We start from the raw sequence: 18,842 nt of genomic DNA, 5'->3' as shown, positions 1-18,842 counted from the left end.
AAGAATGGCAATCCTACTAAAAGCAATCCACAGATTAAATGCAATGCCTAACAAAATTTTAAAACTATTGTTCATAGAAACTGAAAGGACAATTTTCAGTTTCATGAGGAAACACAAAAAACAACAACAACATCAACAACAAAAAACCAAAGATAGCTAAACAATCCTGAATAATAAAAACTACAGGAAGTATCACTCTCCCTGATTTCAGATTGTACTACAAAGGTCATACTATAGTTTAATAGTATAGCATGGTATACAAAAACCAACATTGATCCATAGCATCTAATCAAAGACCCAGAATAAATCCACACACCTATGGATACCTGAATTTCTATAAGCAAGAAACATAGACTTGGGGGTTAGGGGGAAGACTTTCACAAATGGCGCTGGTCAGACTGGATGTGTGCATGTAGAAGCCAAGTAGATCCATACTTAACACTTTATACAAAACTCTAAATGGATCCAAGACCTCAACATGAAACCAGACACACTAAAACCGATAAAAGAGAAAGTGGGGAATAGCCTACAACCCATTGATACATGAGACAACTCCCTGAACAGAACTCCATTAGCATAGGAACTAAGATCAATAATTGGTAGGTGGGACCTTGTAACACTGAGAAGCTTGGGTATGCCAAAGGACACTCATTCAGACAAAGTGGCAGCCTACAGAATGGGAAAAGATTGTTAGCAACTGTATCTCCAATAGAGTACTAATATCCAGAATATATAAAGAACTCAAAACAATGACAACAAAAAACTAGACATCAAGAACATAACCCAGGGTTAGTGAGATGACTCAGTCGTAAAGAACACTAGCTACTCTTCCAGATGTCCTAAATTCAATTCCCAGCAACTACAAAGTGGCTCACAACCATTTAGAAAGGGATCTGATAATCCTCTATGCCATGTGGGTGTACATGCAGTAGAGCACTCATACAATAAATAAATAATAAAATTTAAAAAGAAAAAAAAACAATTTAAAAGTGGGGTAGAAATCTAAAAACAAATTCTCAATAGAGGAAACTCGAGTGGCTGAGAAACACTAAAATAATTCAACATCCTTAGCCATCAGAAAAATGTAAATCAGAGCTGCTTTGAGATTCCACCTTACACCTGTCAGAATGGCTAAGATCAATAAAACAAGTGACAGCTCATGCTGGCAAGGATGTAGAGAGGGGAACACCCATCCACACATCCCATCATGCTGATGGGAATGCAAACTTGTATACCACTGTGGAAGTCAGTGTGATGGTCTCTCAGGAAGATGGAAATTGATCTACCTTAACATACGACTATACTACTCTTTGACATATACCCAAAGGATATTTCATCCTACCATAGACACAGCCATCTTTATTGCTGCTCTATTTATAATAGCCAAAAAATAAAAACAATCTAGATGTCCCTCAACAGAAGAATGGATAAAGAAAATGGTACATTACACAATGGAGTATTGCTCAGCTGTTAAAAAAAGAAAGCATGAAATTTGCAGGTAAGAGGATAGAACTAGAAAAAAGTCATCCTGAGGGAGGTAACCCAGAGAGACAAATATGGTATGTTTGCTCATATATAGATATTAGTTGTCAATGATAACCAAGCTACAATCTGTAGAACCACAGAAATTAGGTATAATAAAGTAAGGGACACGCAGTTACAGCTAGATCTTGTGAGGAAATTAGAATCGGGTAGTTAAAAGTGGATAGTACGGGATGACTGGAATGGGAAGATCAAGTGGGGGGGGCAGAACAAATAAAAGGAGAAACAGTTAAAATTAAGGAACATTTGAGGGGTAGTTTGGAAACCTAATACAGTAGAAGTTTCCATATATAACATATATATGAAGGCTAGCTAAATGAAATAGCCAAATAATGGGGGAGATAGAATTACAACTGTCCATTTTTTGTCACCAAATAAGCCCGAATTGGGTTCCAATATGATAGTTCTATTTTATTATTATTTTCTAGAAGTGTGGTTTTTTTCCTAATGACAGACAGGAAGTGGATCTATATGGGGTAGGAAGAGGAGAGGAAGTAGGAGGAGTAGGGGAAAACCATAATCAAGATATTTTATGTAAAAAAAAATTTTTTTCAATAAAAGGTAGTAATGGCGTTTACCTTATGAAGTGGCCTTGAATATTTGGGGTGGGATGTCATGGTTTGAATATGGAATAGTCCTCGGAGGATCATGATTTGATTGGTTGGCCCAAGATGGTGGTACTGCTTCAGGGGATATGAAAACTTCCTAAGGTGGGGCTTTGCTGGAGGAAGTCAGTCACTGACTGCTGTTCTCAGGCTCTTCCTGACCACTTCCTGTCTCTGCCTCCTGGGCCTCTGTTATAAACTGAACTGCTCTAGCGTGCTGCTATGATCATCCTTATTACCTGTATGTAATAATGTACTGAAATCTCTGAAGCTGGGCAAGATAAACCTGTCCTCTACAATAACAAAACAAAGCAAAAACCTGACTTTTTAAAAAGTATTTTACATACTAGGTTCATTATTTAAATATAATTTAAATTTTCCCAGTTCTAATTCTTCTTTGGTAAGTATTGATAAATTTTATCCATGTACATAAAGCCCTTGGAACTAACAATACAAGGGGTCCCGAGTCCAAAATGTATGAAAACAGCTGATTTAAATGTAAATTCTGAAAACATTTTCCTTTTTGGCTGTAAGAAATTAGGGGAACCCCTGAGGTCTGAGGTCTTAGGCGTGAGTGGTTGACTACATGGCATTCACTACTTACAGATCTAACGATGAGTGGCCTTTTGAGACATGATGACTCCAAGTGAAGAGGAAGAGATTGTGGAAGTCCTGTAGACCATGGGATTCTCTTTTCCCTGGGGAAGGTCTTTTGGTCGATTGTCATAGTTACTTCTTGTTAAAATTGGTAAACTACTCATTAAGGGCTCTAGCTTCATGGTTAAATCATCTTTTGTACAGACACAAATAACATTTTAAAATCAGAGTCTCCAGCAGCATTAGCTCATGGTAGGTATTCTGGTAAGCAAATCCTGCCCACACAGTCTTGAATACAGGACCTGGATCCTTGTGTTTTAGCACAATGTCTTTTTTCTTTCTTTCCCAATGTTCTCGCCTGTCTATGAGAGGCCATCACCACCAGATCCCAGACCAGCATGCAGATTTCATGTAGTTTGGTTGGGGTAGGTCTAGATTTGGGGACACTGGCTGTGAGCTATATCTTTAGGAAATGAAAAATCAAACTATTTTTCTGTCTGTGTCCTAACTGGTAAGTGGACACAGTGCCTTGCCTGCTACAGACACTGCCTTTGAAAGAATAGGCAAATGAGTTCACTTCCATTTCTACTGAAATGAAGCTCATCCGACGCATCTCCCAGCTTTCACCTCATCTCAAAGTTTCAGGCCTCAGCCGTCTTCACCTTCATCTTCCTTCTCACCAACGCTAGCCCTTGGCCTCTCCTCTTGAGCTCTCTCTATTGGATAGTGCCATGTTACTTACTTTTAGTCATAGTTTATATGCTTCCCTTCTCCATTCTCAAGCCTAGAAACAGTCTACACTAAACAAAATGTCTGCCCTCCATTGTATCATTAAGGGAACATACTATGCTCCTTTGGCTTCTCTTCCTCCTCTCTAAACAGATCCCAGATTTCTCTTGCCCACACCCTCAAATATCAGTTATGTGTAAAGGACTCTTGAAAACTTCCTATTGCCAGGCCCCCCTTTCCAGATGAGATCTTGTTACTAAGCTCTGCAGTACAGTTGCTGGATCTAAGACGGATTTAAGTCATGTGCTTACATCCGTTTTAGTAAGTCCCACTTTGGCTCTTTCGTCCTTCCCTGACATCATTCATTCATGTCCCCCATTTCTGTTGTTCCCTATGGCTTGGCCTGGGGAATAACTAATGAAGACCATTTTGTCTTCCATGTTTTCCTAGTTCATTTCATCATTTCTGCACTATGTGTGGTTAAAAAAACCTGAGCTTTAAAGGATATTTGCTTCCACAGGTAAGAACAGAACATCATGCTCCGTCATGATTTCAATATTGTGGGAGATGTGTGTTGAGCCCTTGGCACTGTCTTCTCCAACAGCCATGGCAAATAGCTCTACCTTTAGCTCTGCGTGCAAACCAGCAGCCACCTGTAAGACATCAAATACTGGTTTTAAAACTAATTTTGACAACACACTTAAATTCTCTAAACTTCAGTTTTCTCGTCCATAAATTGGCACTAGTAAATACAAACAGGTGTGGGAAGTGAGTGCAGTCCTGAGTAAAGGTGTATTGCCATGAGCATGTTCATGTCAAGACCCCTATGCCTCAGATCCATTGGAATGTCAAAGCCTTCTGTGGACCCCTGGTCAGTGCCTAAATGTTGACAGTAAGTGTAGGAAGCAGCTACACCAGCTACAGCAGCTTTTTCCGGGGTATTTACAGCCTAAGACCACTCCCCTATGGAGAACTCCAAAGCCTATCATCTCCTTGTTCAACTATACACAACAAACCTGCCTCTTCCATTCAAACATATACATAAATGTGCTGGGTTTCCAGGCAGTTGGTGCTACATCTCCACTACCAAATGGTCCACCAGATCCCAGTTTTTCTGGATGTGTGTCTATACTTTATTCCCTTGTCACCCCAGTGATCACATTTCCACAGCCCAGCTGTGTGCATCAGGACATATATGTCAGAATTATTTAGAATAGTGTAGAATTCCAGGACTGATGACAAACTTCTGAATGATGTTGGACTTTGTGTCTGAAATATCCCCAAAGGCCATGTAGCAAGTTTGGTGTCAGCCCATGGCACTATCAGGAGCTGAGGATCCTTAAGGAAGCCAGGTGGTAGTGGTGCATGCCTTTAGTCCCAGCACTCAGGAAGACAGCTCTGTCAGTTTGAGGCTAGCCTGGTCTACAGAGTGAGTTCCAGGGCAGCAAGGGCTATGCAGAGAAACCCTATCTCAAACAACAACAACAATAACAACAACAAAAATGTTATGGATCTGGACTTAGTGTAAAGCCATGAGGTCATTGTAGGGGGTGTGGCTCCTTCTCTGTTTCTCTGCTTCCTGGCAGCCATCAAGAGAGCAATTTTGTTCTCCCATGTGTCCCTGCCCTGATACTCCACAGACACCCAAAATGCAGGGCCAAGTGATTACCAAGTGACACCCCTGAAGCTGTAAGCCAGAACAATCCTTGTTTCCTTTTAGACCGACTGACACAAAGGCAAAAACCAGGTGCTGTGGGGGTTGGAGGAGGACTAAATGACAGGACATTGGAAGTGAAGGGAAACTGTTGCAACACCCGGAAGTGTTTTTCTCCTAGTTTCCTCTTCTATCTCCATTGGTCCCTCTACCCCTGCTCCCTAAACAGATACCAAAGTTCTCTTTCCCATATCCTCAAACATCAGCGATGTGTAGAGGACACTTGAATTTTCTTCTGTCTCTGACTCTTGACTTCTGAACCAAGATCTCTGTTTAATTTCTGATTTCAAAACCTAAGTCATATCATTATGTCCATCCTGCAATCCAGTGTTGTGTGACTTCTTGAGGATTAGTAGTGAGTTTCTGTCTGCTGGCTGATAAAGGTAGAATTTATCTAAGAGAAATATGAATGTAATATAAGAAACTTGATGAGTCTCCTATCGATTGGTCTCTGGGATTCTAATACAGGATGTGGAGGGTGATGGGGCCAGCAGAGGGAGACAGAATTAGTGCAGATGCCAAACTGCTTAGGTCTGAAAGCGAGGAAGAGGTTTGTACCAACAAGGGAGAAACCTAATACATCCTGAAGAAATGCAGCAAGGCACTGGGCTGCTTGCCTTGTTCTTGGAAGGCACACTAGCCAGGAAAGGAAGAGATGTTTGTGTTTCTAAGCTGCCTGTCCAGGAGGCTGGTTAAAAAGCAGACTTGGGAACAGTTATCTAAAATAATAAATAAATAAATCACACGCTACCACATGGAGAGCAATTAGATACAAATGGAAATTTTAAATACAGTTTTATAAATAATAGAACTGACAAATGTTTCCTCCCCTCCCCCTGCAGCCCCCCGACAGTGTATGGGTATGTGTACTGGAGTAGATCCCAACACTGATTCTGAAAGTCCCGGGCTTGGTCCTCCAAGCCCAGCAATCAGAAGGGTTGGGTAGTGATGAAAACCCACAGGAGAGCTGGAGTAGTGCCCTACTGCTACCCAGGATTGGAGCACATTCTTTCAGTGCTGGCAGCTAACCAAGCTGAACAGTGGTTAGATTGACATAGACAGAAGACTATAGATTATAGGTTTTTGTCAGAGCCAAAACCTACTTCCACAAAGGGGAAAGAAATACCCTTATAGTATGGTGAGCTTCAAAGAATACACACAGGTTTTACTACTAACAAAGGTCGATCCAGCAGTCATTTAGCTGTTGGAATGATCTGCTCTTTAGATTAAAATGAGATTTACTAACTTCTTGGAACAGTAGAAGAAGGGCTTGCTTTGATGTTTTTTTTTCTTTTTTATGTTGTCAAGAGTCTGACTTCTTTTTAATATATGTTTATTTGGGAGCTATGGGTGCACAGGCCTGCACTTAGACACATGGATTTGCCATGAAAACTGTGTGGAGGTTAGAAGACAACTTTCAGGGGTTGGCTCTGTTTTTAACCATGTAGGTCAGGTCTTGAGGCTTGGTGGCAAGCACCTTAACCTGCTGAGCCATCTCACTTGGCCCTGGCATTCTGAAATCTTGACATCATACAGTGGTGAGTTATTTCAGAAAAATGAATAGGCATGGATGTGTGGATGTAATGTCAATGCTGGCATATCTTTGAAATTTCAGCCCGTGCCCTACTGTTTGGCTATAAATTGTGATAGGCAAACTAGGAATGTGCTAAAAAAATCTGGTTTGCACACCTTCATAGACCAGCTGAAGAAAACAAGGCTCAGAGCATTGATGCCCAACCTTGCCTGGTGCAAGATGGTCATCGCAAGAAGCCAATAGACTCTCCGGTGCACTTAAGTTGACCGCTGTATGTAAGTAACAAGTGTGGCTGCTTTAGTGGCTTTTCTTGTGCTTGCTGTGGGTCTGCATATGCTTGCTGATCTTCCGAGCCCCACACACCTATTTCTGTGCCTAATAATTTGTGAGCCCACTGGCATTCCTACTTCATTCTGGCCATACATATCTAAGTGCCTGCTGCATGCCTGGCCCTTTTAGGTCCCTGAATGCCATCCCTTTTGCCTGGCTCTATTAGTGGCACATGATAGGAGTCCAGTTACCGAGAGAAGAATAGCCTGGTGAAGTGGCCAGGTGATGTGCTCACAAGATGGTCAAGTTTTAATTTGAAATAAACTTGTGTTTATCTTATATAACATTTCTAAATGTATATTGTTAAAGTAAGTAGGAATATAAATGAATATTCACTTAATACTCACTTTTTAAAAACTAAACATCCCATTTTTGACAATACAGCAAAGTCAGATGGGTTTTATTGTGGATTTTAATTTCTTTTAGCGTTTATATTTAACTGAAACACAGGGGTGTCTATATTTCTAGGGCGCAGTGTGATGTCTGGATGTGTGTACACAATTAGTGATGCTCACTCTGGGTCATTAGCACAACCATCACATTCAAGCATTCATCCTTTGTGTTGAGAACACTCAAGAAAGAAAAACAATACTTGTTTCATGTAACTGGGTGTTGCCGTTCCTTGGCATAGTCCCAGCTTTCTTGTTTTATAGGTTGACATCTTTAAATTTGTGTTTTCAGAGAACGTTGAAGAAATAAAACAGCTGATGACTTTAATAAAATAACATGATTTCCTATTATTATGCTAGATAATATTCTCTGGAAAGCACAAGAGAGCAAGCCAGGTTTCTATAGAGTAAAAAGAATGGGATGATTGTTTTCATAGCGAATATGTTACTTTTCAAAAAAAACCTCAATTTTTAATTTTTTTGATCTATTTATTTTATAAGTATGAGATATTTTCCCTCCTGCATGTATGTCTGTAAACTACATCCACGAAGTGTCTGAGATCAGAGAAGACCTTCTGGATCTTCTGGAACCAGACTTACCTGTGGTCATGAGCTGTCAGGTGGGTGCTGTGAACAGAACCTGGGTCTTTGGCAAGAGCAACGTGTTCTCTTAACTACCTAGCCAACTCTCCAGTCCCCAAGAGTTCAACTGAAAAGGTTATTTGCACATGACTGTACATCACTGACAAGTAGGGACAGCTTCCTGCCTGTCCAGCTGAAGTCATTATTTGTTTGTTTGTTTATTTATTTTACTTGTAGTATTTTTTTTTTTTACATTGTTCTTATGACATGGAGCCATATAGGGGACCAATCTAGGGAATCTCTTCCCTGTGATACAAGAAATATTAGACCAACTCATGGTGTAAACTGAGTGTCATATAAAATGAGGGCATTCAGGATGATGGTATAAAAGCCAACTACAATGTAAACATACACATTCATGTGTGTGCATGCAAACACACACATACACATGCACACACACACTTGATAACATATGAACTTACAGGCCCAGGTTTATATGTCACTTTCAGTCCAGTGCTGGGTGGGGGCTGCTTCACTCTAAACCTACCAGGAGGAAAAATGGAAGAAAATTTATGCCATAATGAAAACAAAGCAATGAAGGAACTAGGGTGCTATAAAACCCAGAAGGTGTTAAACTAGGAGCCCGGGGGTTCATACCATGTATAAACAACCAAAGACCTTAAGATTGCAGGGAATCCGTAGCATGTGCAAACAATCGAAGCCTTAAGATTCCATTGAGAAAAGACTTTGGGATGCAGCTATTTCATACCTGCCTTTTCAACAGTTTGCATCAGCATGAACTGGACTCCAGCCTCTATTCCCACCCTTTGTTACTACTTGGTGACGGGCCCAGGCAGAGCGCTGCCAGTATTTGGCTGGTGTGTGCCTTGCATCATAGCTGTCAGTATTAATGTGAATGCTGACAGCCAGGGCATGCAGCTATAAAACAATGGCACTTTGGGGAAACAGCAGAGCATGGGAGCTGAGCTTCCCCCGACCCCATGTGTGATTTGCATGCTTGGGGAAAGGATGGACTGAAGGAGATTGGAAAAGGCTCAAGGGCTTGAGGAGTCCTGTGCTCACAAGTGCTGCTTGTGGCTCTCCTTTCCAGCCTGTGCTTCGTGGGCTCTGCCTGGGGATGAAAGGCCTGGAGTGCTCTGCAGAGGAGAGCCTGCTGGCACACTGACTCCTGCCCCTCTCCTAACCATCTGTTTTGCTGTCTAACCATCATTGCTGAACAAGCAGTGGGGTGAGATCTCTAAAGCCAGAACCTTGAGCCAGAGAGACAGCATCTGCATAGATAGAATCCATTAGTTTAGGGATCATTCTCTATTTCCTCCCACCCACTTCACTAGTAACAACCTGGAAAGAAAAAAATTGTCTTAAGTGATGGTCTGAGTCCCCTCACCATGCTGTTCCTTAGGTAGCCAACATCGCCTAAAGGTAAGGTTTACCTCAACTCAAAGGTGATAGTAATCTTCCAAATTGGATGCTTCTGCCATTTTTCTGTATTTCATTTCCACTCCAGAATCATAAAACATTTTTAAAGGGTTTGTCATTATATAAGAAGAACTCTGCAACTGCAATATTTATTGCATTTCAATGGAAACCTTTCCACCATGCATATTGTGCTTTTTAGCTCAGTTCAGAACAGAACTGAGGACTCTTTGTAATTCCAAGTGCCAATCTTGGCATAGATTTATAGTATATTGATCCAATAAAAATGAGTGCACTCCCAGTGTGGCTCTGGTGACCACAATAAAGTGAAGTCCTTGAGTGTGGTAGAGACAGCAAGGACCTGCTGGGTATTTAGAAAGCCCGAGCTTCCTCATGCCAGCCAGCCTGCAGGACCATGAAACAGATTATTCTGTTTCATTATATATAAGGTGTCAGAAGGCTCAATGATCCCATCGGTTTCAGTCTAGAAAAATATCAGGTATGTTTTCAGACCCATACATAAGCTGAACTGTGGGCTAAGATGCTTATTAATCATAAGTTAGGTCTCAAATTACCATAGTACTTCAGTTATTCTTTTTGTCTCCATCAAGCAGAAATAGTGCGATTAAAAATAGTGAGATTTCAAAATCAAAGACAAAAGGAACTTTAAAAGACAGGAAAACACAAACATCAGGCCACAACAGAGAATCTCTAGAAATTATCATCTGTTCTACTAGTAGAAAACTTGTGGGCCAAGAAGAAAAGAGGGACTATATTCAGACTGCTGAAAGGAAATATCTGCCAGCCGAAACTACTATGCCCAGCAAGGCTAGCCTTCAGAAATAATTGATTTTATAAACCAGCAAAAGTCAAGGAAATCCATTACCACTAAACTGTCTTATAAGAAACGCTTAATGAGGTTCTTCAAGGAGAAGCAAAAGGATGGAAATCACCATCATGAATATGTATGTAACTATAAAACTTACTGGAAAAGGGAAATGCATAATTGAATTGGAACACTCTTGTACTGGAATATTATTAACTGTACATATTCATCATGATCAGAGCATGCATATCTTTGTCATGAAGTTTAAAGCCAAAGTGATCAAAAATACAGAGACAATAAGAAGGAAATATATCATATAAAGACACAAATTCTGACATCATATACCTAGATTATGTGAAGGGCAAAGTCCCACATTTTTGTATGTAGTGGAAGCTGTTGTCAGCTTAACTTGTAATTATAAGATGTTTGATGAAGTGGATTGTGGTGGTGCACTCCTTTAAGGACAGTAGAAGAAGGAAGAGCCACTAGATAGAGAGGAGACAGACAAATGTGGCCCACAGGCTAATGGTGGTTTATAAAGGTAAAAAGGGGAACCCCGTGTTAGGATGAGGTGTGTAACTTTAATTGGGCATGTTAATTAGGTGAGCCAAAGGGGACCGTCTGATTGTTGGACTTCAATACTTTAATAGCTGGACCTTGGTAGTCAGCCTCTGGGAGAAGAAGTGGTCAAATAAAGGAATAGACCTCGGTGGCTAGCTTTGGGAATATAATCTGATGTTTTTTAGCAAGGCAGAGGGACTGAGGGAGAAGTGCAAGGACTGCCAGAGCCATGTTTGCCATGTTCAAGCTGGCCAGAATCTCTTCAGTCACTTTCTCCATACCACAGGGGTAGAGGGCTTGGGTCCCATTCCTGATCATGCTACTCACTGTTAAAGACTTTTGGAAGCTCATCATAGAGCTGGGGTATTGTAGGTGAATGGTATTTTCTATCCGTCCGTAGGAAGCAAAGAGTGCTGAATGAAGTTACATGACTTTTGAAGACGACTACTTTTGGTGGAGTTGATATGCTGTTTCATTCTGTACCTGCATAGTTCAGAGCTTTGTTCAAAATTAAATTAGAAAAGAATGCTTTGCATGTATTCTTTTTACAGTCCAAATTTCGACAACCGAGATGCTTCTATTGTCCAAAACAATTCATTTAACCGGTTTTGCTGCTAAATATGCAGGTATTCTAAAGATTAAAGCCTGCTGTGAAATGCCACCACCTGACAAAAAGCAGCAATAAGCAATTCAATTATTTAAAAAAATGATGTAGCCTCATTGTAACCACAAGACAGCTACAGAAAGCATATAAATGATAGCAGGAAGGGAACACTTAAAACTATGGAAAAGTATCAAACCACAGAGCTAGACAACTGGACACTAAAGAGAAAGCCAGATCCCAAACAATAAGATGGCGACTGAGTCCATCACTGCTCATGCTGCAGGTCCAAGTCTCCTAGTCAGAGGACACCATGTGCTAGACTAGCTGAAGTAAGATCCAGCTCCCTGCTTCTTGTGAGCAAACCCCTTGAGTTCAAGGGCACACCAGGCTGAAAGTGAAAGGACTTTTCGTACAAATGCTAAACAAAAGATCACAGATGGGGCTGCACAAATTTATGACTTTGAAGGTTCACTTCAAGTCAAAAACATGGGAGAAAAGAAAGGTGGACTCAGGAAGTAATCTAATTTGGTGGCAGGTAATTATTTATAAAACGACTTTATGACCTGTCTGATATCTGAGGCAGCGACTGTAATTTCTTAGCCCATTGTCTATTTTTTATTCCCTTTAGCTAGCAAAGGTTGATAATTGACACATTACAAATATAAATATCAAATAGTGAGACATACAAGGAAATCTTTTTAGCATGTGTATGATAAGTCCTTTCACTTTCATCCTGGTGTGCCCTTGAATCTCAAGGGACTTGCTCACAGGCAGCAGGGAGCTGGATCTTCTGGCTCGTCTTTTCAGCTAGTCTACCACTTGGTCTCTACGGACTAGAAAATTTAAACATACAAGGAAACACTGATAAAAATAAAGGGAAAATAAATAACAATAAAATACTTGCTGGAGAGATGGCTCAGTGGTTAAGAGCACTGACTGCTCTTCCAGAGGTCCTGAGTTCAATTCCCAGCAACTACATGGTGGCTCCCAACCATCTGTAATGGGACTCAATGGCCTTTTTTGGTGTGTCGGAAGACATCTACAGTATATTCATATATATAAATTAAATTCAATACTAGTCAGAGACTTCAGTGTCACTTTCTACAATGAGTAAGTAGGTCAACTAGAGAGGAAAAAAAAAAACAACTCTAGACATGACTTCAGTCTTTGACCAAATGAACCTGGCAGACATATACTGAAGCTTCTATCTAAGAACTGACTATCTAAGAACTATCTAGCAACTGACTGTAAATTCATCTCTAACACACATGGAATGTTTGAGTCAGGAAGAAAAGGAACACTTGGGCAGATTGATAATACTTAGAATAGATAATTAATACAAGGCTTCCCGAGTTAGTTGCTTTTCACATTGCTGTGACAACATGCTTGACAGAAGCAGCTTAAAGAGCAAAAGTTCATTGTAGCTCAGATGTGAGGGATGGACAAGGATTAAAACTGACCATCTCAATAGACACACACAAAGCATCTGACAAAATCTGACGTATTTTCCTAAGTACAAACTCTGAATGGTTCAGGCATGGAGGGAAAGTTGTGTCACATTGTAAGGTCTCCTACGAAAGGCCAAGAGATGAGGTCTTTCCTCTAGAGGTCTGATGAAAGACAAATGCGGTCACGCTGAACACTCCTATTCACCGTAGCATGAAAAGCACTAACGTTAGCCACTGGGTGAGAGAAAGAAACGGCATGCAAATTGGAAAAGGGGATGTAAAATTACCTCTTCACCTAAAAGCCGGATGTTGCAGGAGAAAATCGGCTAGCACGAATAAATTACATAAAGTTGTTTGGTACAAGGTCAACCTTCAAATATCAATAGATATTTTATATTATAAAACAATAGCTAAAATATTGAGAAGATGAGTTCGCATGTGATAGCACTGAAAAGCCACACTATTGACAGAGGAAATATCAATATACTCAGAGCCACAAAACACTGTGAAAGACTTGAAGGAAACAAATGGATGCAAAGATGCCCTGTGTCCATGGACTGGTAGCACGGACAATCCCAGAACTTGAGAAGCTGAGGCAGGAGGATTGCTGTACATTCAAGGCCAGCCAATGCTAGATACTGCTTGTGCAGCCGTCTTCTCCAACCTCAATGGTTCCTCTTTGCAGGCTGGGCTGGCTGGTTTTACGCCAGCTTGGCACAAGCTAGAGTCACTGCAAAGAAGGGAGTCTCCGTTAAGAAAATGTCTCCAGGACTCCCAGTGGATGGATAAAGACACCAGCTCACTCACAAAACCTTTGACCCAAAATTTGTCCTGCCTACAAGAAGTGCAGAGACAAAGATGGGACAGAGAGTAAGTAAGGGAATGTCCAACTAATGACTTGGCCCAACTTGAAACTTATCCCATGGGTAAGAATCAATCCTGGATGGTACTAATGATACTCCGCTAGGTTTGCAGACAGGAGCCTAGCATGACTGTCCTCTGAGAGGCTCTACCCAGCAGCTGACTAAAACAGATGCAGATACCCACAGCCAAATTTTGGACAGAGGTCAGGGACTCTTGGAGAAAAGCTGCAAGGAAGCTTGAAAGCCCTGAAGGGAATAGGAACTCCATAGGAAGACCAACAGATTCAACTAACATGGACTTCTGGGAGCTCCCAGAGACTGAGCCACCAATCAAAGAGCATCAAAGACGGGCTGGACCGAGGCCCCAGCACGTATGTAGCAGATGTGCAGCTCAGGCTCCATGTGGATCCCTCAACAAATGGAACAGGGACTGTCCCTAAAGCTGTAGCCTGACTATGGAATCTGTTCCCCAATGGGGCTGTCTTGTCTGGCCTTCGTCGGGGAGGATGTGCCTAATCCTTCAGAAACTTGATGCTCCAGGTTGGGGGGACCCCAAGGGGGCACCCTCTCAGAGGACACAGGGAGGGAGGATAGGAGGAGAGATTCTGGGAGGGGGGACATCTGGGCAGCATTTGGGATGCAAACAAACAAAGAAAAAAACAAATAAAAAGGCCAAACTATATAATATATACTTCAAACTATAAAATTCCTGGATAAATACATAAGGGGAGAAGTCTTACGGACATTGACCTTGGTAGTGACTTTGGTTATCACACCAAAAGCCAAGGACCCAATCAAGACTAAGTTGTAATGTACCAAAGTGAAAAACTTCTGTACTACAAATGTAACAACAAAGTGAAGTTGCATTGGAAGCAAGCAATAAGCACACGCACACACACACACAAAAACCCCACAAAGCTTGTTTATGATGGCTCACTTAAAGTTAACAAAGAACTTATTAGATTCAGCCATGGGAAAACACCCAATAGTCTGATGTAAAAATGAGTAAATTGAATTAGCATTTCTCCACAGAATATAAAAATGGGCAATCAGCACATTAAAAATATACATTATTAATTATCAGACAAATACAAATTAAAACCATTAGGAAATACTACCACATACCCATTAAGATGACTATTTTCAGAGAAAACCCAAAGATAAGTCATACTGGACATCTGAGCAGCCACAGGACCTGGAGGCCCCTCCTCTGGGAGTATAACCAAAGAACTGAAAACTCAGTCTTATAGGTATGGATAAGCACTGCTCTCTGTGCCCTGCAGTGCCATTCCTGATAGCCAAGATAGGAGGAAAGCAACGTAGGTGCCCATCAACAGATGTGTAGATAAAAATAAGCATCGGTGAACCTAAACAATGGAATAATATTCAAATGTGAACCAAGAGATCATGTCTTTTGCTATTGCATGGATAAACCTAGAGGATAGCATGGCAAGTGAAAGAAGTGAGACTTAGAAAATGTATCACCTCACTTTCATGTGGACTCTAAAACACAAACTAAAACATACAGAAGTGGAGAACAAGAGTGGCTTCCAGAGGTTGAATCAAGGCAGGAGGAAGAAACAGGTCAGTCGACAAAGCAAGGACTGGAGAGGTGGCTCAGTGGTTAAGAGCACATACTGCTGAGTCTTCCAGAGGATCTGAGTTCTGGATCCAGCATCTCCCCTGAGTGTCTTACACATCCTATAATTCCAATTCCAGGGACAATAAGGCCTCTTTGCAAACAAGTCTAGAAACCTAATGTTTGTGAGGACTGGGGGCAGGAAAACTGAACAATATACAGGATTCCTACAGAATGAGTAAATTCTGGCTGTTCTTGACACAAAAATTACTTGCATTACTGCAATAATCTCTTGAAATACCTATGTGCCCTATGATATCATGTTATGGTTCTTAAATATGCACAAGCCTTTTTGAGAGTGCTTTTCCTATCACGCACAAACAAATGTTTATTGAGGTCATCACAGTTGGTGAGTATTACTGTGTCATGACTATTATTGGTTGCCAACTTGACACACCTGGAAAGAGGGAACGTCAAATTGAGGAACTGTGTCCATCAGATTGGCCTGTAGGCAAGTCTATGGGGGCATTTTCTTGATGAAAGATTGATGTAGGAAAGCCCAGCCCACAGTGGGTGGTTCCACCCCTAGGCAGGTGGTTCTGAGTTCTGTAAGAAAGCATGCTGGTAAGCAATGATTCCCCCATGGTCTCTGCTTCATTTCCTACCTCCAGGTTCTTCCCTTGAGTTCCTGCTTTGACTTCCCTTTATGGTAGAGTACAACCATGAGCTGGAATCAACCCTTACATGTTCAGGCTGCTTTGGGTCATGGTGTTTATGGCATTAAGAGAGAAGAAATTAGGACATACCATTTCAGATCCTGAGTATTAATTATTGAAGTGCTTGTACAAATTGTTTGATTTTGCTAAGTTAGATCCAGAGTTCAGTGGCTTTTACTGAAGCAAGAGTAATGACTTACAGAAGACATGGCAGCAGCTATCACATATTAGAGTCCAGTCTATACTGACTTGTTGAAGAACGAATGAAGGGATAAAGAAATAAGTGATGTGATTATTCAGAATTCAAGATGTCATTACAGTTCAGTAAATGGTCATTAGTATAGGGAAGACAAGCATTAAAGGAACATGGGCAGGCACCTGGTGTCTTTGCCTCACCTGCAGAAGTCCACGCCAACGTTCTTGAGCTTCACAATGGTCACATACGTGTGTCCTTCTTTCAGCACTCCAAACTTCACCGATGGTGGGAGAAGGTGGAACCCAAAAGGGGATGCATTTGGATTATAAATAGCAGCAGATGCAATGGAGGATGTATTCACTTTTCCCCCAACAGAATCTTCCATCTTTGTAGAGCAGAGACATTGACAAAAGGGAGAAGGGGAGTTTTTGATTAAAGAAAATTCCGCTGACACCAGAGAAGAATGACTGCTTGGCCAAGGGAAAACTTAAAAACGTACATGCAACCCTTACAACATCCTAGTTTAAATAGTTAAGGTTTTGCTTTGAAGAAAAGAAAGTGGGAGTTCAGAGCTGAAAGAAAATCGTTTGCTTGAGTGCTGAAGTAGAGAAGTCTTAACCCCAGGTTTGCTGGATTCTTAGGTTCCTGCTCTTTCCTCTGGGGCAGTGGCTAGCCAGGGTTGCTTGGGTTCCTGCAGAATCTTCTGGAATACTCAAGATTACTGCTCCTGTTTCTGGAGTTTCAGACTCTCTGTGTCTAGAGTGGGGAGGGTTTTGCATTTAAAACATTCTCTGGTGTTGCCAATGCTGCTGATCAGGAAGCCACACAGTAAACTTCTGCTCTCCGCCCATCACTGACATCACCCAGTAATTAAGCTGCAGATTCCCCTGTCACATATCAGACCTAGAGAATCAGAATCTGCATCTCTAACAAACCTGTATGTAATACATATGCACATTCATATTTTCAAGCATGATTATCAGTTACATATGCTCGGCAACATGATGACTCAACTGTAACATGGCAACTGTAACATGGCAATGCCATGGTGACAGCCAGCGTGTGCTATGGAAGTAAAGGAAGGATAATCTTTTCTTTTCTCTTTTCCTTTCTTTCTTCCTTCCTTCCTTCCTTCCTTCCTTCCTTCCTTCCTTCCTTTCTTTCCTTTTTTTAAATGTGCGAACATAAGCAAGTACTTCTATCAGAGCTGGTGGGAAAACTTTATCTAAAAGGCTCTGAGGATGGATGGAAGAGAGGAAACCCACAGTGGCTAAAGTAGAGTGAGCCTGGCAGGGTAGGATGAGAGAGTGCATTTTAACTAATAGATTGCTATGGTCCATTTTCAATGTGAGGTGTTCTTAGGGCTTGTGAGAATCATAGAGGATAAGGCGTGCTGGGTCTCTTTCCTTCCTTGGGTGTTGGTTGGTCTCAGAACTTTGAGAGCTGAAAGTTACAGGTCTGGATTATGACTGAGCCCATGATCAGAAAAGAAGCAGTCTTAAGTCTTAAATCATTTATCAGATAAAGCTTTGTAACCTAAGCTAAGAAGGTGAGGAATTTTGGAAGGGGGCATATTCTGACCTATAGGGAGATTTCTTATGATAGGGTGGGGTAGAGGCAGCAGGACCATGACACAGGATGGCAATCTTAAAAACCACTATGTTATCAAATTATCACGCCAGCGATTTTTTGCCCATTTTCCTATGCTGGCATCCCATTATGTAGAATTATATATTGAAAACTGCTTCATTTCCAGTAAACTCTTGAATTTATTATTCTATTTCCAACAACATGAGGCCATATTTTGTGCCAGCTCAAGTTCTTTGGACGTTAGCCTAAGCTTCGTTAAGCGAAAGGTCTTGGGTTTTAGGTTTCAGGGGTACAGTCCTCTTTTGAGGTAGGAGATTATCAGAAGAGTTATTAATGCCATAGACAGACAGCCCGACAGCACTAAGGGAAGAGCTTGGAGAAGAGTTCAGGCCCACATTGATAGAGAGCCTCAGCTTTCAAACAGGATCCCCAGAGACTACAGCTGACCTTGTCCAACCTTATTGGTCAGCCACAACCCAGAGGGGAATGTTTATGAAGATAGCATGCCTCCCAAGAAGATCTGTCTTCTCCGAAGCAGACAATTCCAGCAGAGACCACAGATCCACACATAGCCTCCAGAGCCACATAAATCCCCCAAACCCAAGCCCCTCCCACACCCCTATAACAGGTCCCAGCTAGCTTTTCTCTTTGTAGACTCCTTTCAGTCCCTGAGGAGAGGGGCTTCTCCTGACCATGCGTGTTAATCAACATGGTCGGACTCAGGGTTCTTCCTGTCTTTTGTCCCTTTATGCTACTTCGGATATCTAACATGTGTGGCAGACAGGTTTCAGAGGCAGTGGCTGGATGGGAAGATTGTAAAGTTTCATTTTCCTTTGGCTCAAGGTTGGCAGTTCCCAGGAGTGACCAGGCAGTGTTGAAAGAATAGCAGGTGACCATAGAGAGCTTTGTGGCTGTCCTTAAGTGAGGGTGCACAGGACAGGGAGGGCAAGGGTTCGAGGCAAACAAGTGACTTTAGGTTTGCAAACATAAAAAGACTGCG

The 18,842-nt window shown here is 41.5% G+C and overlaps 1 protein-coding gene across 2 annotated transcripts in view; it reads right to left on the bottom strand.

Annotated features, from left to right (window-relative positions):
• The window catches only part of Spag17 (sperm associated antigen 17), a 219,822-nt gene that overhangs the window by 6,002 nt on the left and 194,978 nt on the right, over nt 1-18,842 (bottom strand). For both annotated transcript variants that reach the window (XM_031374969.1, XM_031374970.1), the window contains 4 exons: nt 16,453-16,637; nt 8,505-8,565; nt 3,982-4,126; nt 2,752-2,895 (listed from right to left, as the gene is read on the bottom strand). In XM_031374969.1, coding sequence (XP_031230829.1) covers nt 2,756-2,895; nt 3,982-4,126; nt 8,505-8,565; nt 16,453-16,637 — 531 coding nt within the window. In that variant the 3' untranslated portion in view covers nt 2,752-2,755. The remainder of the gene's footprint in view (nt 1-2,751; nt 2,896-3,981; nt 4,127-8,504; nt 8,566-16,452; nt 16,638-18,842) is intronic.

The sequence above is a fragment of the Mastomys coucha genome, unplaced genomic scaffold (assembly GCF_008632895.1).
Source record: "Mastomys coucha isolate ucsf_1 unplaced genomic scaffold, UCSF_Mcou_1 pScaffold16, whole genome shotgun sequence".
In the NCBI taxonomy this organism is placed as follows: domain Eukaryota; kingdom Metazoa; phylum Chordata; class Mammalia; order Rodentia; family Muridae; genus Mastomys; species Mastomys coucha.
This window is presented reverse-complemented; position numbering and strand designations above follow the sequence as displayed.